General features: G+C 30.5%; 1 protein-coding gene across 1 annotated transcript in view; it reads right to left on the reverse strand.

The window, feature by feature from the left end:
* LOC103579133 (peroxidase-like) overlaps positions 1-22,142 on the reverse strand; it is a 67,017-nt gene extending 44,875 nt beyond the window's left edge. The window contains exon 1 of the mRNA XM_053742603.1: positions 22,019-22,142. Within this exon, the coding sequence (XP_053598578.1) occupies positions 22,019-22,029 (11 nt within the window). The 5' untranslated portion in view covers positions 22,030-22,142. The remainder of the gene's footprint in view (positions 1-22,018) is intronic.
* Between the last annotated feature and the right edge of the window lie 2,034 nt (positions 22,143-24,176).

The following is a 24,176-nucleotide window of genomic DNA, read 5'->3' on the forward strand; positions in this document are numbered from 1 at the left end:
TTATTAACAGTGACGACAATTATTATTGAAAAATCAACTATTTTTTGAAAGTAAATAACTTTTTTTTATTAGAGTCAAGATTTTAAACAAACCACGTATTATTTAATACTGGTTATAAATAGTAAATCAATTAATTTCTTTTAAAAAAACAAAAACACATTTTCATTTGATGAAAAAATAATTTAAACATTACATGAAATAATATGAAATTGTAAGCAAATATTATTCATTATTCATTGGTATGATAAAAATTTCTGCTTTTAGTAAATGGTAAATTTAATATATTAATAATTACAATTTTTAAGTTTAATTGATATTTGTAAAATGTCGATTCCACTTTCATTTTTTTAATACTTTTCCGTGACTATCGATTGGATTTTTAACATAAACTTTGTGGTAATTTTAAAGAAACACTTAATAAATTTTGATAATTACAATTTTTGTACCACTTAACACTTTTTAAGTGTTAAATAGTAGATAGACTTAAAATCTTTAAGTAAGATAATGAAATGTGTTGATTTAACACAAAGTAACCAACACGAAAAATTTAACACGGATCGTTCTTAACACAAAAGACACAATTTTTTTTGTTCACCGTGTACATACATCTGCAATAATGTTTACTTTAAAGTTATAGTATCTATAAAAAGTTGATATACTTTAAAATTTTCACCAGCACAACTACAAAATATAATTACTGACATGGAAGTTCAGTTGGCACGTTTAGATGCTGGGATTGACCTACATCGCAATCGCCGTACAATCCAGCGCAATCAGGACATTCGTATTCATCATTTTCAATCTTCTTTAAGATCTGGAAGGTACAATATCCTTAAATTATAAAAACGCCCATAAACAAAAAAAAAGTTCTGACAACCGCCTGACCCTGCATGCCAGCTCCAAAACCCCACTGTTTTCGAGCTCAAGGAGCTTACTTAAATTGAATAAGATAAAAGACCCACTACCCGATCAGGGAACTAGTGCCCGATTTACTAAACATCGCATTTAAGTGGGTTCTATGGGAATTTTTGGATAGGGTAACTCATATAATTATTTTTAACTCATCCTTGATTTCACAGAAAACAAAAAAATTATGAAAAACAAAGTAAATTTTTTTTTAAAAAACTTTCAAACTTTTTTAAAATAAACTGTAAGAGCATTGTCGACAGTATTCCTTACTTTTAAGAAATATTCAATGACTCAACTGTCATAAGGTTATTTAATTTTTATTAATTAAGGGTATTCTCATACAGTACCCCACACTTTTTAAAAATATGCAATAACTTTCAACGAAAAACTGAATTTGAATTTTATTAATTAATTAAAAAATAATTCAAAACTTAATGGAAAACAGATCAACTTAGTCATAATTTCATTGAAGTGTAGAATTTGAAAAAGAATTCTTACAATTGATAACAATTGGAAGTTGAAAAAAATTTATTGAATAAATTTTAGCCAACAAAATTTAGAAATTCCAATTATAAAATTGACATGACAATTTTACTGAAATTTATTTAAGAAATTTCGTTTAACTCTCAATTGATATTAAATGTCAATTATTTTTTTTCATTCTATATATCGACAAAATTACGACTACGTTGTCCTTCTTTCAATTAATGCTTTAGTTTTTTTTCATTAATTGATAAAAATTTACTACGCTTATGACAGTTAAAAGTCATTGAAAATTTATAAAAAGTGGGGAGTACTGCCGGAGAATGATCTTCATTTAACAAAAAAAAAGTTTTAACATTTATTTTAAAAAAACAAAAAATAATTATAATAATTTCAATTTCATTGACACAAATATAAATGTAACTTGTTGATTAGTATTAATTAAGACTATTGTTTAACAGAAAATATTGATATTACTAATATTTATATAAGTAATCTGATTAAAATAATTTTTATAAAAAAAAAAGATTTAATTTAGATTTAAAATTTAGATATAAAAAAAAAAAAATAACATCATTGCAATTTCATTAAGTTAAAGATTTTAGAAAAAATATCGTACATTACTTATCAGTTAAAAGTCATTGAATGTTTAAATAAAATAGGAGGCACTGTCTGACGATACCCTTAACAACAATTACATATACTATAAAATATATAAATGTAACTTGTTGATTAGTATTAATTAAGACTATTGCTTAACAGAAAATATTGATATTACTTATATTTATAGTAAATAAAATAGGAGGCACTTTCTGACAGTTCATTTGACAATAATTTCATATAATAATTCACACACACACACACACACACACACACACACACACACACACACACACACACACACACACACACACACACACACACACACACACACACACACACACACACACACACACACACACACACACACAAACACACACACACACGCACACGCACACACACACACGCACACACACGCACACACACACACACACACACACACACACACGCACACACACACGCACACACACACACACACACACACACACACACACACACACACACACACACACACACACACACACACACACACACATCATTCTGAAAATAGTCAGAATAGCTTCCTAGGACCTCAAAACGTCGACATCTGATGACAACTCGATTTTCGAAAATCGGGGTGAAAACAATAACTTCCCGAAATTTTTGAAAATCGTCGATTTTCTTAGCGGGAAGTTTAAAAGGTTAGAGAATAGTTTAAATAATACGCAAATATTAAATAGAGCTAAAAATTATTCGCATGCTACAATAAACATGTAGCAAAACATTTTAAGAATGAAAAGCAAATAAACAGACGTTTAAAAAGTTATTTTGTATATAAGCAAAAAAAAAACCTAAGTAAGACATTGAATTAGTATCTCTGTTGACGCTATTAGTCAGTCTGTTTAGAGTAACCAGAAGTGTCTGTTTAGAATAAATAGAAGTGTCTGCTTAAAATAAACAGAAGTGTCTGTTTAGAATGAACTGCAATTTCCGTTTAGACGAAACAAGAGTGTCTGTTTGGAATAAACAGCAGTGTCTGTTTGTACTAAACAGGAGTGGCTGTTTGGACTAAACACGAGTGTATGTTTAGACTAAACAGAAGTTTCTGTTTGGACTAAACAGAAGTGTCTTAAGAATGAACAGCAATTTCCGGTTAAACGGAACATGAGTGTCTGTTCGGACTAAACAGGAGTTTCTGTTTGGGCTAAATAGGAGTGGCTGTTTGGATTGAACAGCCTTGTCTGTATTTAATGAAAAGATATATTTGCTTAGGATATACATAAGTGTCTGTTCGGACAAAACAGGAGTGGATGTTTGGACTAAAGAGAAGTGTTTGTTTGGACTAAACAGGAGTGTCTGTTTGGACTAAACAGGAGTTTCTGATTGGGCTAAACAGGAGTGGCTGTTTGGATTAAACAGCCTTGTCGGTATTTAATGAAAAGATATATTTGCTTAGGATATACATAAGTGTCTGTTTGGACAAAACAGGAGTGGATGTTTGGACTAAAGAGAAGTGTTTGTTTGGGCTAAACAGGAACTTCTGTTTAGAGTAACCAGAAGTGTCTGTTTGGACTAAACAGGAGTGTCTGCAATTAACATTCTAGTTCACCGGATTCTACGCACTAAAAAAAAGGGTTTCCAGGGTCAAAAATAAAACTTGATTTAGACTTGGTTCAAAAGACAAACTCGACTTTTTTTACGGAGACATGAAATACATTGAGTTTTCGCCTTGGTTTAGACTTAACTGGCTTACTTAGTCACGAGTTAAGTCGAAAAAGTTGAAATCAAGTCGAAATAGACTTTTTCGCCTTATAATTTAAGTCGAATAAGTCTATATCAAGTCAATTTCGACGTGATTTCAACTTTTTTGACTTAAATCGCGACTAAGTAAGCCAGTTAAATCTAAACCAAGTAAAAAAAATCGGTCTGTCGGTTGACCCTGCGGGCCAGCCCCAAAACTTCCCGCCTATTTCGAGCTCCTTGAGCTCAGAAAATTTTTGTAGATACATTTTCTCTTCGAGCTCGAAAATACTTTTGTATGCCTTTGTTTTCGAAAGAAAACGTTTTTTACGATTTTTTTTCAAACGATATCTCTCGAACAAATAAACCGATTAAGAAGTTCAAGGCGATAATCGACATGTTTTATTGAGTTCTATAACTGATCAGATTTTTGAATTGATTCATCAAGTCGTTTTTGAAATACTTTCAAAATACTAAAAAAAAAAAATTTGGAATTAATCGGGTCAGTCATTTCGTAAATATTTGGAAAAAACCATTATCCACCATTTCTTGCTCCCGCGATATCTCTCGAACAAATTAACCGATTGAGATGTCTTAGGCGGCAATCAGCGCGTTTCATTCAATTCTAGAGCTGATTAAAATTTGGAATTAATCGCGTCGGTCGTTTCAAAAATATTTAGAAAAAACCATTTTTCACCATTTCTTTCTCCCGAGATAACTCTCGAACGAATTATCCGATTTTGATGTATGAGGTGGCAATCGACGCGTTTTATTGAGTACTAGAGCTGATTAGATTTTGAAGTCGATCGTATGAGTCGTTTCTGAGAAATCAATAAAAAACTAAAAAAAAAAAATTTTTTTTTTTTCGTAATTCGCAAATATTTTCGAGTCTATTCGATCAAATGATCTGAAATTTTCAGGAAAGTTGACGGCCAACAAGCTCTTTCGATTGCCACCTCAACCATCCAAATCGATTTATTAGTTGAAAAGTTACAAAGAGTTTACATACACACACACACACACACACACACACACACACACACACCCTCGGACATCATTCTGAAAATAGTCAGAATAGCTTCCTAGGACCTCAAAACGTCGACACCTGATGAAAACTCGATTTTCAAAAATCGGGGTGAAAATAATAACTTCCCGAAGTTTTTGAAAATCGTCGATTTTCTTAGCGGGTAGTTAAAAAAGTCGAGTTTGTCTTGTGAAAAACGGCTGCAAATTTCGACTTAGTGAACCAAGTCTAAATCAAGTTTTAGGACCTTTTTTGTAGAGAATCAAATGTTCCTAAAAAACGTTACTTGCATTTTTACCGTAATTTCGTTACTTAGTCAATATTAACTCCAAACCCAAATTATTATTTACCAAATGCATTTCATAACCAATACAGAAGAAACAATTAAAATCTGATTAAAATTGTAAAATATACTTTTGAAGAGTATTTGACAAAAATTAAGGTTTTTTCTATTGAACTGATGCCATTTGTTAATTTTCTTTAGGAAACATGAAAAAAATTTTTCATACGTTCAAAATAAAATTTTCTATGTAATTTAAAAACACGGAAAGAAAAAAAATTTCAAATCGAAAAAAAAAATATTTTTTATTTCGGAATTTATACGGAAAATGAGTAAGATCTTAGAAATCATTTAACAACACCTGCCTGACTATACATAATTTATAGATTCACCGTGTAAAACATGTACACGCAATTAAATCTGAAAATTATCTTTTAAATCGTGTATACGTCGAGTAATTCAATTCACTATTGTTTCAAGCTTCATAACTTTTTTTCTGTTAGTTGTACGAAGAAAACACTTAGGGACTTTTTTTTTTAAAGGATTTAATTTTCTATTAGATCAAGTACTTAGGAAAAAGATTTTGCAATGATAATTAAATTTCTAAAGAACAAAAAAAAATTTTTTTTGCATATAATTCAAAAGAGAAAATGAATATTCACTGACCTTTTAGCAGAATTGAGCTTCCGAGTTGTTCTTTTTGGAGGATTTTTTTTCACCAAAGACTAACTTTTAAAACCACAAGACTTGGAAAAAAACAAGGGATATTTATTATGAAACACCCTAATATTTATACCCATAAAATTAGTCAATATCGCAAGCATTGGTTTAAGAGTATAGACAGCGATTAATTTAATATTAATAAAAATATTAATTAATAACCAAAAATTTTTAAATATTATTCGAACGGTTTTACGTATAGCCATCAAGAGTCTAACTGTCCAGTAACACTAAAGGCTAGCTTGGATGAAAGAACTAGATCATTTGTAGTACGAAAATGGATCCATGATCATAATCACACACCAAACGAGGTAAAATTAAAAAATTGATAAGATTATAATCCCGAGAAAAATTATTTTGCCAAATCATATATAACTGAATAAAATTATGTATGATTATCTATCTATATTATTAAGAGAATAAGGAAAATTTTGTTACCGACATATCTATATAATCAAATAAGTTAATATTATTGAATTTTGTATCATTAGAAAGGTTTTGACTTGAATTTGTGCCTTTTCATAGTTTAAACACTTTTTTATTGTTAAGTATCGAGATAAATCGATTCATCTACATCATTCAAAAAATACTTAAATTACGCGGGAAAAAATACGAATTTATTTCTTTTTAATAAATAAATATTTTGATTATTTTGTCACTAAATATGTCTGAATATATGAAATTATTAAGAATATATAATTGAAAAAAAAATAAAAAAAATTTGCTCTATGCCATGCCTTCTATGATTATGAAAATGAAACAGATTTAATTTGATTTGAGTGAAAAAAAAAATCATATTCAATTAGTTTTGTAGTAATTCTTAGACAGTCATATAGTGACTGGAGGTTACTGGTATATAATAACTTATATATAAAGTTGTATATAATCGTGTAATATCATAGATAATTATGCATGAACGGATGTAGTCATTCCTAAAATCTAATGTTCATCTGTGAATTATTAATTAAGTAATTGAATTGGAACTTATTGTCTTATTGTCTTAAAGTCAATATTAAATAAAATAAAATTATGTATAATTAAATATTTAATTATTTATATATACTCCATATATAACAATATATACTGATGAAATTAAAGAACTTCAACGTCGTCGTAGCAACCTATACAGACTATTCAAAAGGACGGGATTTGCGTATACTGAATTCTCAAATATACGTAGATTAATCAAAAAACAAATTACCGCGGAAAAGAAGAATTACCTGGAACGAAGATTTTTAAGTGAGCATAACTCGCGATCTTTGCGGAATGACTTTAGAAACCTAGGACTTATTAAAAATCGGGAAAATGATCGTGCATTAAACATTGATATTAATGAATTAAATGAATATTTTATAAAATGTGCTCAAATTAATATTACAAATGATATTGATAATGATAATTATAATAATTTAATTACTACCAATATTCAAAATAACTCGTATAATATTTTATATAATAATTTGAGGTCGCAATTTAACTTTAAAGAAATTAGTAATGAAACGGTTAAAAAATCAATAATGAGAATTAGCTCTAACTCTATCGGTCCAGATGGATTTTCAATAAAAAGCTATAAAATTTTGTTATCGAACTTTTTAAATAACTTCACATTTTTATTTAATTTTTCATTATCAACTTGTAAATTTCCGGATTTATGGAAAAAATCATATGTAGTACCTCTACCAAAAATACGTGATCCATTACAATACTCGGATTATCGACCTATATCTATTTTATGTACGTTATCAAAAGCACTAGAGCGATGTGTATATGAACAAATTCTGAAATACGTTGTTGATAATGATTACATTGATAAATATCAAACAGCTTTCAGAGAGAGTATGAATACTCGAACAGCGATTATTAGACTAACTGATGATATTCGTTTCGCAGTTGATCACTCAAAAATCACAATTGCTGTCTTCTTTGATTTTAGTAAGGCGTTTGACTCTGTTAGACATATTAAATTAATAAATAAGTTAAGTAATATGGGTTTCTCTGAAGCCTCTATTCTTTGGATTTGGTCTTACCTTGATCAAAGAAGACAATCAGTTCGTGATAATAATAAGGGGAAAACATCACTATGGAAAGCAATACAAAGAGGTGTTCCTCAAGGTAGTGTACTTGGCCCTTTATTATATTCTCTATACGTTTCTGATCTTGGAAAATTACTTAACTGCAAATACTTATTTTATGCGGATGATCTTGTTATTTATTTATCCTGTAATATTGCTGATATTAATGATTGTGTTAATGAGCTTAACAATATAATTAAAGTAATTTGTAGTTGGTTTAATGAAAATGATCTTAAACTAAATGCTGCGAAAACGAAGGCTGTGATTTTTGGTAGCTCTTATAATGTCAATAGTAATGAATGTACGCTTTGTAACAACATTATTGTTAATAATACTATAATTGATTTTGTGAATTCGGTAAAATATCTAGGAATAATTCTCGAAAATACTTTATCGTGGAATGAACAAATAAATGATGTTTGTAAGCGTAACATGAGAACTCTGGCACAGTTAAAAATGAATAATGAGGTTTTTAGCGAAGAAATTAAAATTAAACTTGTTACGACATTAACATTTCCAATATTTGATTACTGTGCTGCTATTTACACTAATATAACTCAACATCAACAATGTAAATTACAAAGAAAGCTTAACGCTTGCGTTCGTTTTATTTTTAAAGTTAGTAGATTTGAGCACATTACACCATATTACCGAAGACTAGGCTGGATAACTCTGAAAACTAGGAGAAATTTCTTTTTATCTTGCTTATAAAGCAATTTATATGAATCAGGGTCAATTATTCGACAATGAATTAGTTTTTCTGCAGCCCATGCTGCGTAGGGGAGATATAAGGCAGGACTATTTACGTCTACCTACCAGCCATCTTGCTTTTTATGATAAATCATTTATTGTATCTGCGATTCGTGTTTGGAATACTCTTCCGCCGAGCCTTACATCACTCCCTACCTTCATGGAATTTCGTAGTGCTATATATAATTATTTTTTTGAACTAGAAAGCATGAATTGACGATGGAACTTATTTCTACTATTTTTACTATCTTTACTATTTGTACTATTTTTAAGATTATATCTAGAGTTATTTTCAGTTTTACCTTTATTATTATAATAGTTACTTTTTGCTTTATATGATCAAATACTGTAATTATATATGCAAAACTAATGTAAATATTTTGTTTTTGAACGGCCACAGGAGATCAAGATCTCATGTTCGAATAAAATTTATTATCTATCTATCTATCTATATGATTGGGCAAAAAAAATTTTCCCGGGGAATGAACACACTGTGAAAAAATAAACACACACACAAAGACATACAAACAGGCTTCGTGCGTGACTTTGACTTTACAATTTTCACAATAAATATGTGACAACCTTGCTTAAAAAATCCGATAGATTCTTATAGCCGTATGTTTAAGGCCCGATACTTAACTATAACATTACTCATAGAACTCATTCATTCTTATAAAATGTCTATGGGAATTTATAAGAATCTATTGAATTTTATAAGATTTTTAGAACAGGGAAGAAACCAATTTAAATTTTTAATTTTAATTGACCATTGACAGGAAAACACAAACGTATCAAGTTGGGTTGACAAATATGAAAAAAAAAAAAAAGAGAGAAGAGAGAATCAGAAAACTTTAGAGGAGGAAAAAGTAGAAAAATTACTAAAACTGATTAAGAAAAATGTAAAAGACAATCCGGCTGGTATAAAAAACAAATTCTTCTATTAGAAAATTTGAATAAAATAATTAAAAAAATTTATGAAGAAGATATTGAAGATCAAGAAAGTAGCGATGCAGAAGGAGACATGAATAGAGTGGAAAACAAAATAGGAAAAAATGTTCAAATTACAGCCAGCATAGAGACGAGTGAGTTGTCACCAACTTCTCTTGATTCAAATATATATACTCCTCCGAGAGGATGTGTTGAAATTTTGGAGAGTTTGTATGAAAAAGAAGAATTAATAACGGAAATAAATACAAGAGATTACAAATTTGACTACACTGAAGTAGACTTAGATAAACTTATGGAGGCAGAAACAGACATAAAACTTAAAGAATTAGAGACCGTTAAACACTACTTCAAACACGACGTACTGAAAAAAATAATGGATATTATATGCAAAAAAATTGTTACGTAATAAAGAAAAATAAGTAAAAAACATTGCTATTTACTCCAGAAACATCTGTGTATCCTCAAAAGATATGTCTGATTATAATAAACAAACATTGCTGTTTAATCTAAACAGACACTGCTGTTTATTTCAAATAGACACTCTTGTTTCGTCTAAATGGAAATTGCTGTTCATTCTAAACAGCCACATCTGTTTATTTTAAACAGACACTTCTGTTTATTTTAAACAGACACTTCTGTTCAGAATAAACAGACACTCCTGTTTAGCCCAAACAGAAACTCCTGTTTAGTCCAAACAGACACTTCTGTTTATTCCAAACAGACACTCTTGATTCGTCTAAACGAACATTGCTGATCATTCTAAACAGACACTTCTGTTTATTCTAAACAGACACTTCTGTTTATTCTAAACAGACACTTCTGTTTATTCTAAACAGACACTTCTGTTTATTCTAAACAGACACTTCTGTTTATTCTAAACAGACACTTCTGTTTATTCTAAACAGACACTTCTGTTTAGTCTAAACAGAAACTTATGTGTATCCTAAGCAAATATATTTTTTCATTAAATACAGACAAGGCTGTTCAATCCAAACAGCGACTCCTGTTTAGCCCAAACAGAAACTCCTGTTTATTCTAAACAGACACTTCTGTTTAGTCTAAACAGAAACTTCTGATTATTCCAAACAGACACTCTTGTTTCGTCTAAACGGAAATTGCTGTTCATTCTAAACAGACACTTCTGTTTATTTTAAACAGACACTTCTGTTCAGAATAAACAGAGACTCCTGTTTAGCCCAAACAGAAACTCCTGTTTAGTCCAAACAGACACTTCTGTTTATCCCAAACAGACACTCTTGTTTCGTCTAAACGAACATTGCTGATCATTCTAAACAGACACTTCTGTTTATTTTAAACAGAAACTTCTACTTATTCTAAACAGACACTTCTGTTTAGTCTAAACAGAAACTTCTGATTATTCCCAACAGATACTCTTATTTCGTCTAAACGGAAATTACTGTTCATTCTAAACAGACACTTCTGTTTATTCTAAACAGAAACTTCTGTTTAGTCTAAACGGAAATTGCTGTTCATTTCAAACAGACACTCTTGTTTCGTCTAAACAGAAATTGCTGCTTATTCGAAACAGACACTTCTGTTTATTCTAAACAGTCACTTCTGCTTATTCTAAACAGACACTTTTGTTCATTCTAAACAGACACTTCTGTTTATTTTAAACAGTCACTTCTGCTTATTTTAAACAGACACTTCTGTTTATTCTGAACAGATACTTCTGTTTATTCTAAACAAAAACTCCTGTTTAGTCCAAACAGACACTCTTGTTTCGGTTAAACGGAAATTGCTGTTTATTTTAAACAGGCACTTCCCTGATTTAGAAATCTAATTTGAAATAATTCAAACACGATCCAAAACAATTCAAAGTAGGCACAATTGACTATATATAGGTATATACTGTAGCATGGATTGAATCATTCAAAATTAGATTTCTGAATCAGGGTTCTGTTTATTCTAAACAGACACCTCTGTTTAGTCTAAACAGACACTCCTGTTTATTCCAAACAGACACTCCTGTTTATTCCAAACAGAAACTTCTGGTTACTCTGAGCAGAAGCTTCTGTTTAGTCTAAACAGACACTCTTGTTTAGCCCAAACAGAAACTCCTGTTTAGTCCAAGCAGACACTTTCGTTTCGTTTAAACGGAAATCGCTGTTCATTCTAAACAGACACTTCTGTTTAGAATAAACAGACACTTCTGTTTAGTCTAAACAGATACTTATGTATATCTTAAGCAAATATATTTTTTTATTAAATACAGACAAGGCTGTTCAATCCAAACAGCCACTCCTGTTTAGTCCAAACAGAAACTCCTGTTTAGTCCAAACAGACACTTCTGTTTATTTTAAACAGAGACTTTTGTTTAGTCTAAACAGACACTCCTGTTTAGTCCAAACAGACACTTCTGTTTACTCTTAACAGACTGACTATTAGCGTCAACAGAGATACTAATTCAAATTCAATGTCTTACTTAGGTTTTTTTTTTGCTTATATACAAAATAATTTTTTAAACGTCTGTTTATTTGCTTTTCATTCTTAAAATGTTTTGCTACATGTTTATTGTAGCATGCGAATAATTTTTAGCTCTATTCAATATTTGCGTAGTATTTAAACTATTTTCTAACCTTTTTTTTTATACATGGCAATCATTTTGAATATGTCAAACAATATTGCGCTTTTTTATCAATAAGGTATGTGAAGTTACCTATTGTCTAACTTGAGAACTTTTTTACCACATTTTCTGATGGTAAGAGTTTCATTCGGCATTCTGGCGATTCGGAATAATGCGATTCACCCGCCATATGCGTGACGGTAAAGAAACACTATAGCCACCTACTGTAATCATTCAAATGGAGTCAGTCCCTCGCAGTTTTGCGAATGCCGTAAAAATGCCGTAAATTTTCGGGATTTATGCACATGCCGTAAATTTACCGTAATGATTTGGTATTAAAATGGTTATTTTGGCCAGTTTTTTTTCTGCAGTTATGCCATATACTTTCTGCACTTATGCTGTAGAGTTACCAGATTACTACAGTAATATTACTATAAAAATGCCGAACTTTTACCGAAAAAATGCTGTAAAAAAACTATAACAATACCGAACTTTTACCAAAAAAATGCTGTATAAAAACTATAATACGATAATGTAGTAATAATAAAATCGTTGTTTTTGTGATAATAATACCGTCAGTATCCTGCAATTTCGCCAGATTTACGCTGATAAAATAGAAAATTGTAAAAAAATATGGTTTTATTTTTTGTTCGCTTCTGCATTTAAAATCATCGAAAATGTGCAAAATGTAATGTTTTTTATTTTATTTTATTGGTTCACACAATTCTTACTCAAACAAAAACATGTAAGTGAAAATAACTATCTGTGAAAATTGATGTTTTCAATTTTCTTAAGTTTGTTTGTATCCATCTGAATACAATTAGTAACATATTTCAAGTAAGTGATTTGGCATAATGGCTACCAGATCAGACCTTGAACAAATAGGTCTCGGGATCGAGTCCACGAGTTAACTGGTGTTTTTATTTATTTATTTTTTTTTTTTTTCATGACAATTATTTAATATATAACTTTATAAGGTTCTATATAATTATATAAAATTATATATAACTGAATAAAATTTTATATAATTATTTATATATTTTTTTACGGATAGAACGGTTTGATGCTGCAAAAATGCCGAAAATATACTATACATATGCTGTATAATTACTGTTTTAATTCTGTGAAAATACCGTATTTTTTCTGTTTTATTACCGTAAATATTAGGAATTTATTTCGTAAATTTTTGGTAATAATGCGGCAAAAAAACTGGCTAAAATAACTCGAGTAATACCATATTTATGCAGTATTTATACTGTATAATTTCGGTATTATTTCGGTATTTCCAAAACCGCGAGGGGTATCTCAAAAAGTGGGGAAGTCGGAGAGGGCTGACTATGATGTAATTACTACCAGAAAAAAACACCACCAAAGTTGCAATTATGAATAAACTCTACCGTTGGAAATCCCTACCATCAACTTTTTTATGTCCTCAGGTACCTTTACCTGTTAATTAATTAATGAACTTGAGATACATAAATAGGCGCGGATTTAAACTCCATTTGAAAAATATATATATATATATATATATATACATATATATATATATAATTATTGCGTCTTATCAATATTTGGTGAATAATTTAGATAATAAATCGTCGTGGCACATACTTTTTAAATTACATATTTAGATTATAAAAATTGAATAAATGGATAAGTAAATCTTTATTTTATATTCAGAGGAATATAAATACGGTTTGAGTGGTCTTGGAACGTTGCCTGTCACCCGATACTTAAAACCTAAACATAACACACACATAAAAATCATGAATAGGCCCTTGTTCTATAGTTAACAGTAAATATGGTTATAAACAAATGCATATTCTATAAACAAACAATTCTTTACCACATTTTCTGATGGTAAGAGTTTCATTCGGCATTTTGGCGATTCGGAATAATGCGACGCACCTCACATAGGACAAAAATTTTTCTGAAAAACGGGTATTTTCAAAACGCTTTTAGCTTAAGAAAAATCGGTTGCAAAATATTTTTAAATAATTGCCCATTTAATGCATATCTATATTTTTTTCATTCATTAATTTACTTAATTCAAAAAAATCAAGTCTTAATTTTAAAACCTTATGATTATGGCTTTTGGAAAATTATTTATAAATATAATTATCTGTATACTTTCATTCTCTAATAAGTTCTTAAAAATGTAATCATTTTTACGGTTATTGAAAACAGTTAAAAACCAATTTGAATACGCTAAAAGTTTCCAAGACATTGCCTACAAAATATTAATTACAATAAAAATTAAACCATCCGTACTATATACTTCGGTGAAAGAAAAATATGTTCGTTTCTAAAAATAATATTCTTAATTGAAGTACATATATTTATTTTTTTGGATAGAGCCAAGGAAAAATTTTCTTATTTGTTAATAAAAATGCATTGCCCGTGATAATTTATAATTGAATTGAAGCAATAGTTAATGAAATATGATATTTTATACTTCAGTGTGGTAAAAATTTTTTGTTTTTAGCAATATAAATTATAAGTAAACAAGCCCTCATTAAAAGAAACGATTCGAAACAATTTGTAATGTTTAATGCCCACAAGAAGGTCGATGACGAAGTATACAAAGTATTCAAAAGTTTAAAAAATTTATTTTTTCTAATCGTTTTAAATCGTTTCTTTTAATAAAGGAGTTTTCTTGAATTTATAATGTTTTTCTCTCGGTGTTTAATAAAAATTCTAGAAATATACTCAAACCCATAAATAAGTTCGAAAAATTCATTTGTGTAAGACTTTTAGCATAGTCTCATTGTCATGATGAATATGGTATTTTTCAGTGCTATAATAAATTATGGTAATTTGAAACATATAACTAGAATCTTGTCAACAATATCGTAAAATATCACTGTAAATTTATTCTACTACGAATTTTTGTATCAAAAGCAATGTTACTTTTACGAAATTCATAAAATTTACTTTTTCAACGCCCATCAAGTACAAAATATTATTTGTCATAATAATTTATAATACTGAGTTTACACTATTACAGACGAATCTATTCCAATTCGTTCAAGATTTATGATTAAATTCTACATCTGATCATAAATCTCGAACGATTCAAGTTTTCAAATTAACAAAGCGAAGCGCAGACAGGCCAACTAAAATTGTTTGAGAAATAAAATTTGTAATTATCTTGAGAGACTCATTATGCCTACTTTTCCCTCTTTTCCCTCGAATATGATAGTAAAATTTTCTAATCTTACATTATTTAAAAACTACAATTATTAATTTATCATTTTTAAATAAACTACACGGAAAAAAAATTCCCGGATTTTTTACGATTTAACTATCGTAATTTTCATTATATGGTATCGTAACGGTGGACTATAAAATTTAAATCATAATTTTTACAATAGACTATCGTAAATTTTGTTTTATATTTAATACTACTACGAGATAGAAAAAATCAGATACTATAGAGTAAATTATACGAGTTTTTCATACGTAAACGCTTTAGATGGCTTATACTATCCCTCGCGGTTTTGAATCAGCCTGGAAACACCCTGGGAGTGGAAACACGGTGGAATCATGGTGGATCCAGAGTGGTTACAGGGTGGGTTTGTGCCATTTTATCACCGTGTATACACGGTGGTTACACGGTGTTTCCACGATGATTACACAGTGTACTCACCGTGATTCCACGGTGTGTTCACCAAGATTCCACGGTGTATCCACGGTGATTACGCGGTGTACGTGGAATCACGGTGGGTACACTGTGTAACCACCGTGGAATCATGGTGATTCAAAACCGCGAGGGATACCATTTCAGAAAATTTACAATCCAACTATCGTAATTTTTGTGGCTTGTATTGTAAAAACATAGAGGCAGCGCTGTAAATTAAGAGGAAGAATAAAGGAATAAATATTATAATTAAATCTTATTTTCTATTCTTTTACTATTTACGATAGTAAGATTGTAATATTTCTTATTGAATTTCATACGACAAACTCTTAATGAAATTACGATAGTGAATAGTAAAAAATCTTTTAGAAACTGTAAATTTTCGTATCATATATTTGAAAGTTACAGATAATAAAAGTATAGTCCAGGATTACGATAGTAATATTGGAATTTTTCGTCGAATTTTTTTTCCGTGTATCGAAAATTATGAAAAATTTTAGAATGTAAATCAAACGTGACCAGGTGGTAGTTTATCATATTTATTTCACTTACAGTATCCACGGTATCTACAGTACTTGAAGTGTTAAATAACAATGGTTTTATACCTGAATTCGTTTACCTGCCCTATTTAGAAAATCTCATAGAATCCAATAGATCCTCATACATTCCTATAGAAATTTTATAAGAATGAATGAGTTCTATAAGAAGTGCTATAGTTAAGTATAGGGCCTTATACATACAGCTATAAGAATCTATCGAATTTTTTAAGCAGGGTGAGTTCACCAAGTTAAACGACACTCTCAAACTTTTCAAACGCTGTCCAAGCAATCTCAGCTACTCGAGATTTAACAAATGAAAATTTTCATTTCTATGACTTTCAGAGGACTTAAAACTTTATCTTATAATATTCTTGTGAGTAGTGTTTGGAGAAAAGTTCAGACTTTTATTTTGCTACTCAGGGTTCGATCCCTGACATTGATAGGTAATCATTTTTTTTTTTTTTTGTAATGGGTAATTAAAACGACGTTACGTTTAGAGTTATTATTTAGTAACATTCTCTTCTCTATTTAAGAATAAAAGAATAAACTATTTAAAACTTTACACAATTCAAAAAATAACAATTAAAGAGTTTGATTTCTGTCTTTTATGGTCATATCTACTGAAAATAAATCCTGTGACTTTTAACTCTCTTCAAACTGTCCATTGTTAAATTTTATACTATTTTACTTATAATAAAATTTCGTCTCGACCGAATGTCGAAGGTGAAATATAAAATAGATAAAGCAAGGATCATAAATATTACTGCTACTCCCACTTTTAGGCTCATTACTATCAAAGTGAGTTGACTTAACTTCGTCAAAGTGCATTTGGAAACGTTTCAATCAGTCATCCCATCCGTCGTGGTCATACTGTCCTCGAATGAACATCTACAGGAGTTTGTAATTTAGGTTTCGCTGCTAAGTATTAGATTTTTTATTCACGAAATTGTGATATTAAATCCTGTGCATAAATTGCTAATAGTTTTTTTTTATTTGTAATTAAAAATATTTTATTTAAAATGTCCAGTTGTATAGTTTCTGGATGTCAATCGGGGTATAAAAGTTGTAAAGAAAAAAGACATTTATTTGGTGTTCCCAAAGATCTGGACTTAAGAAAGAACTGGCAAGTTGCAATCCGCGTCGAAAAGTTGAAGTAAAGTGTGGACAAAAAGTTTGTGATAAACATTTTTCGAAAGATGAAATTCGGCATGAAAAAATTCTTACTGATAAAGATGATCAGCACCGAGAGGAAGGAGGAGAAGACTATTAGATCGCGGTTCAACTGGCATCCACTCAGTTGTTGTCGGAGCTTCTGGGCATGGATGTGCGGAGCTCACGATTTGTGAAGACTCTGTACATCCCGGGTGTCAGTCCGAAGTTAGGTGTGTGTGTGAATGTGTTGAAGTATGGATGAATGAATGTGAAACAAACTGGGTGTCTTCTTAGGAAGGCAGGGGAAGAAACCACGTCCCCTCTTGACCAATTGTGGTATGTCGACCAATACATGAAATTGGTACTATGGGGGGCCCATTCCAAGCCCCACTTCGACCAAAAAAGTCTCTTTATTTCCTGAGACGGTAGGAGTGCATGGGCCCGTTTGAGGTAGGACTCGTAGTGGCTGTTGGTTCGGCACCCACACGCAAAGGATCTCCGATCCTAAGGGTTATAACATCCGCCAATATTGAGCTTGCTCAATGTTTCGCTTTAATAATATTATGGTAGAAGATAGGGGATTTACGCAGCGCGAGTATGCCCAAAAGGGCGAGGCCTCGGCTTCCGGTCGGCGGAGGTGAACTTAGGTTCCGTTACATTAATTAATTAATTGATAAAGATGATACCCAGAAGTGGTTTTGGCGCCCTCTAGGGGGCGCCAAACTAGCAAGTACCACCCTCTTCGTGGGTTCTGGGACCAGTACTCCAACCGTTAGCGGTGCCCGCATGTCTTGCACCCGTAACATGCGGCAACTCCGTGGTTGCAGGAAGCCAATAGGTACCTCTGCGCGAGTGATACCAACTCTTCAGACTGTCTAAAAATTCTAAGGGAAACTAGCTCATACAAAATACTATCACTAGCATATAGTGATAATCACTGGGTAATAATAATCGAGGGCAAGTTTATTTAACTGCTGTCAGAAACCCGAGTGAGTATAATGTGGAAGAAACCCTTTTTGGGGTAAATGAGTGCAAGCTGTGGCTCAACACTTATTCTGCAGCATGTCCACCAATACATGGAATTGGTACCATGGGGGACCCAAGCCAAGTCCCACTTCGACCAGAGTCTCTCTATTTCCTGAGATGGGAGGAGTGTTTGGGTCCATGTGAGGACGGTCTCGTGGTGGTTGTTGGTGAGGCACCCACATGCACTGCATGCCTAATGGGTAAGCTAATGTGAGCTTATGCTCACATTTCGCTTTTATAATATTACGGTGGAAGATAGGCGATTTGCGCAGCGCGAGTATGCCCTATTGGGCGAGGAATCGGCCTCCCGTCAAACGGAGGTGGACCTAACCGTCCCGTTACATTAATTAATTGATAAAAATGGTACTATTCTAGGAGTGGTAAGTATATTTTTTATCTTTTTATAGTCATATTACTTCTGTAGGAATAATCTGCTATGGCTACGAATATTTTATTCCTGCAGGAATTTTGTCAATCATTTTTGAATATATAAAGTGTATATACCACACTATAAGTTTAATTATAATTAAACTAAACTTTCTGTTTTTTTTGTACTTTAGTTGCCGTATAAGAAACCTTAGTTAGCGCCGAACGTTACTCCTTCTCAATTCTGGTGGAATGAGCTTTATGATAAATATAAAAAAAAAAAAAAATCAAGAAGAAACACATGAAGATATAAATAATCAACTCCAACTAAATTTCTTACCAACTGGTGCAATCAATGTAACGGAAACAAGTGAAAACGACAGTGTATTGACTTTCGAGGATATAATTTCAAATGAAACACTACAATTACCACTTTCATGGAAACGTAAAAAATATGATGTTAATGGAAAACTTATGATTGCTTTCAGCCATACATATTTTGAAGAAAAGACTAGTGCAACAATAACTTATTCGAAAAAGTTATTATAACTGAGAGTCTAGAAGTACGATTTAAAGTCAATGAATCACCTATAAATTTAAGAGAACAATATAGTGAAAAAGTTAAAAGTTTAGCAGATCTTGAAAATAATATTTTTAGTTTTCATTTATTACAAGTATGTAACGGTGTTAAATTAAATAATGACTTACAAAATTTAGATCACAGTTTGTTTACATACACTGACATTTTTAAAATAACTAGGCATAAAAAGTGTGTATTAATTAATAAAATTGGACAGTGTAAAGACTGTAAATCTGTAAAAAAAGTGTTAGAACGTAAAAACAAAGACAATCTGTAAGTAATACAGGTATCAAAAGTAGAATAAGATTAAATATTGAGAAGCTCGAAATCAAAAGACATTTAATAAAATTACAGAACAATTATAATTAATTATTCCAGAATTAAAAAGCAAAATAATTCCCTTCAAAAGTCAAATAAAAAATTAAAAACTTCGATAGCTACATGTTATAAAAAAATGACAAAGATGAATACCGATGTATTAAATAATGTTTTAACTGAAAATGCTGAGAAAATTCCTGAACAACAACAAAACGCCATTCGAGAGATAATCAACGTTTCAAAATGTTAATTTCGTAACGGTTATCGTTATTCGGAAGACTAGATGATGTTGTGCATGTTACTACACATGAAATCTCCAACAACATTTAGATTCATACAAGACAATAACATTTTACCACTTCCATGTCCGAGCACTATCAGAAAGTGATTATCAATGATTAATTATATATAAAAATGTTATATATTCTAGTTGTATACTAAAATATTATATAGTATGTCTATTAATATTAATATTTCATTGATTTATTTAATTTCTTTAGGCAATTATCTAAGATTCCAATATCATGTGGATTTGATGAGACTTTTTTTGAAGTTTTTTCGAAATATATAGAAAATAATCCAGATAAAGATGGATTATTACTTATTGATGAAATGGGGATTCGTGAAAGCATAGCTGTTGATTCAAAACGCTTTAATTTCGTCGGACTTCCTGACTTTGGAGAAGATGATATAGACGATAAAAAGACGTTAACAGAAAAAGCGCATCATGGTTTAGTGTTTATGTTCCAATCATTGACTGGTTCATTTACACAACCAATAGCTGTCTTTGCTTCACATGGCCCTACTTCTGGCATTGTTTTGGCAAAGCTGATTATAAAAGCTTTAATAATAATTGAAAGATCTGGCGCCAGAGTTTTGGAAATAGTTACTGATGGTGCTACTCCAAATCGTAAATTTTGGAGTGGGATGAGAATCAGCGCACGAAAAAACAATTTAAAAACACATTTTAAGCATCTTAGCGCTGATCAAAAGGTTTATGTTTTCTCTGATACACCTCGCCTAATGAAAACAACAAGGAACAAATTATATGATAAGATAGCTGAATGTGTCCTTTACTATTCGACGGAAGAAATTTCTAATCGAATTTTAAAAAATGTAAAGTGCGTTAAATGTCACGATGCTACTCGGAATTTGGAGTCAACAGCTTTTGTATCAGATGCAATTGTTGCTTTGAATAATCCAGAGAAAAATTTGTTTCAGCATCCGAATTCAGGTTTTTATAATCTGATTAAAAAAATCGAATTCGTATTTGAAGAAATTTCTCAAAAATCAAATAGTTGTGATTTCATTTGGGAAAATATTTTACATGAAATAATTGACAAAAATGTATTAAATTTTCCATGTAAAGATCACGCTGTTGATATACTTACTTCTATTATATTTAATTATATTCGACTGAGAATGCAAAAAACTGCAACTGCGATTAATATTTCCAGCATAAAAAAAATCAAGAAAAGAAAAAAATTTCAAAATTTTATTCTACATAAGAACAACCGAATTCAAAATTTAAATTTGCAATTTGTTTCGATTTTTTTTTCAAAAAAGCTGTGATTATGGATAAAATGATTTGCATTTTTGTGATATTTATTAAGATTGTATTTTAATTTATGTGTTATTTATCGATATAAATTTTAATTTAAGCATAAATATATAAATATTTTATTCCTCATATAATATTATTATTTTGTAAATAAAAAGTTGTATTAAATAATTTTAATAAAAAAAAATTATTAAATAAATAGTATAAAATTATCAGAAAATAAACTGATACAAAAGATTATGAGCATTGTAATATTAACAAGTAATACCAATCCTTTCAAACTCATTGTTGTTAAGATATTTAATATTATAGTTCAAAAAATTCATAGCTAAATATGGTATAGCCGGTACGATATACATTTTCAAACCTAACTTGGAAACCGCGTATTTTCTTTAACCCATATTGCCAGCGATAAAGAAACACTAGCGCCACGTGGTGGCAAGGGTCAATAGTGGTCACAATTTTTGTGCATGGTTAGATGGAGAGTTGGAGAGGGCTGGTTTTTTATAAAAAAAGTAAAAAATAATAAAATTTAGGTTTTTACCGATTAAAAATTATCGAGTTAGAGTTCAAAACAATGGAAAAGGACAAATATTTGAATCTGGTCATATTCTAAATGTAATAGAAACCGAAGATTCAAGTAAGCAATCGGTTATAACCTGCACAATTGTCACCCAAACCAGTGTTTCCAATGCTTACAGTGTTACAATAATCGTAAGTATTTTTGAAACGATAAAATTTCACCTGTGTATCATTTTTATACGGCATATTTGAACAGCCGCGAATACAACACAATACTTTTGATGAAGACATCTCGAAAATTTATTTTATTTAAAAAATAAATGAATAATTACAGACACTGGTAATGCTAAACTAATACTATTTACATCACTTTGCTTGTAATATTTTTCGGCAGATGGCATAAAGGTTAACTTTCTCAATCCCTATTGAATTTGACGTAAATTTACTACTCGAATTAGAATGCAAATTCACTTGAAAAGTTGACTAAAAAAAGGTGTCGTTAATTTTCAGGCAAATTTTATGTCAATGTTCTGTTAATTTGACTTGAAAAATTGTTAAGTATTTTTTTACCGTCAAAATGTCGACACCCTGATAGCCAGTTGAGCTCATCCAACAGTCAAATCGCGCGTAAATTTGACGTCAGATTAAAGCCGCTATTTGACGTACTCGAGACATCAAAAATTGAGTGGCAAGATTTCACTGCAAAAGTAGCTCAAATTGACCTAAATTGTTTAGATTCGATTTTACCGTTTGATACATATTGAAGAAAAGTCAGCTTGTGACATCTAGCAACTATTCAACAAAGTAAATTCAACAATCAAAAAGTAAAAAACATCTCTCTGGTTGGGCTCTCTTTGACGTCAAATTTACGTGAAATTTGACGTCAAAGAGAGCTCAAAAGTTGACATTGAAATTATTTATGTGTACCGTACGTCACTGAGACGACAAAAGTTTCAGCTCAAAAATTGCGCTGAAACTCTACTTATCTGGGTGTACTGCGAGTACTATTCAGCGCTCTTAATGCATGTCGGAGGGCACACCTTAGTGGTCACAGTGTATATCGGAACATAGCCTATAATAATCCCTAATAGCACAATTTGCTTAGCAAAAGTTTACCATACAAAAGTTTACTTGAATTTTTTGTCAAATGTGCGTTATGTCCTCAGGTGCCTCCACCTGTTAATTGATTAGTGAACTTGAGATACATAAATAGGCGCCCATTTAAACTCCATTTGAAATTTATATATTAATACTCATTGCGTTTTATCAACATTTGGTCAATAATTTAGATAATAAATCATTGTGGCACATACTTATTAAATTATATATTTAGATTATAAAAATTGAACAAATAGATAAGCAAATCTTTATTTTATATTCAGAGAAATATAAATACGGTTTGAGTGGTCTTGGAACGTTTCCTGTCACCCGATACTTAAAGCCTAAACAAAACACACACATAAAAATCATGAATAGGCCCTTGTTCTATAGTTAACAGTAAATATGGTTATAAACAAATGCATACTCTATAAACAAATAAGAAAAGGAAATATATAATAAATAAATGTTATTTATAAATGGAATCCATATCACAAGAACTTAACTATTATTGTTAATATATAGTTCTATATTAAACATAGAGTGATTCGTATAATAAATGAATTAATAGAAATATTGAAATATAGCATTAGAATAATTATAATGATGTTTCACGATAATCGATAATGTCAACTGTATAAAATAACTACATATAGAATAATTATAGAAGAACACACCTCTGATAGTCTAGAATATTTAACTGAGAGATTGTATCATATACATGAAAATAGAATAGAAATAATATAAGTAATAAGAAGACGTAGAATGGATAAAGTAAAGAACGTAAATGTATAAGCTTATATCTCAAATTTGTATTAGTAGAAACTATAAAAGTATAAGTCTATTTGGTAAAGAACTAATATATATATATATGTATATTGTATGAGCATGAGTGTGAACATGGGAGTAGTGGGGAGAAGTTGAAGAGTGGAGGTCAGACATCTCTCTGCCGTCTGATGTAACTTCACATCTCTCCGAGAACTTTTGACGAATACAACTGTTGTTATTGATCAAGTTTCATCCATACTTTATAATAAAACTCAGTCTTCAGATAAAACTTATTTTATCAATTACATCTATCCTTATCCATAACTTAATTATTTCATTAAATAATAATCATAATCATCATCATCGTAGTAAGCAATAAATTTATCCACTGTTTTCAAATTCAAAATTGGTCCCGCGTGACAATGAACTGCCCACTGTCCAGGAGGTAGCGTTAGCTCCGATCCTAGAGTAACCTCCCATGACATAACATGTGCCAACATTGGGATTTTTCGTT

This window comes from Microplitis demolitor, chromosome 10, assembly GCF_026212275.2.
Source record: "Microplitis demolitor isolate Queensland-Clemson2020A chromosome 10, iyMicDemo2.1a, whole genome shotgun sequence".
Lineage (NCBI taxonomy): Eukaryota > Metazoa > Arthropoda > Insecta > Hymenoptera > Braconidae > Microplitis > Microplitis demolitor.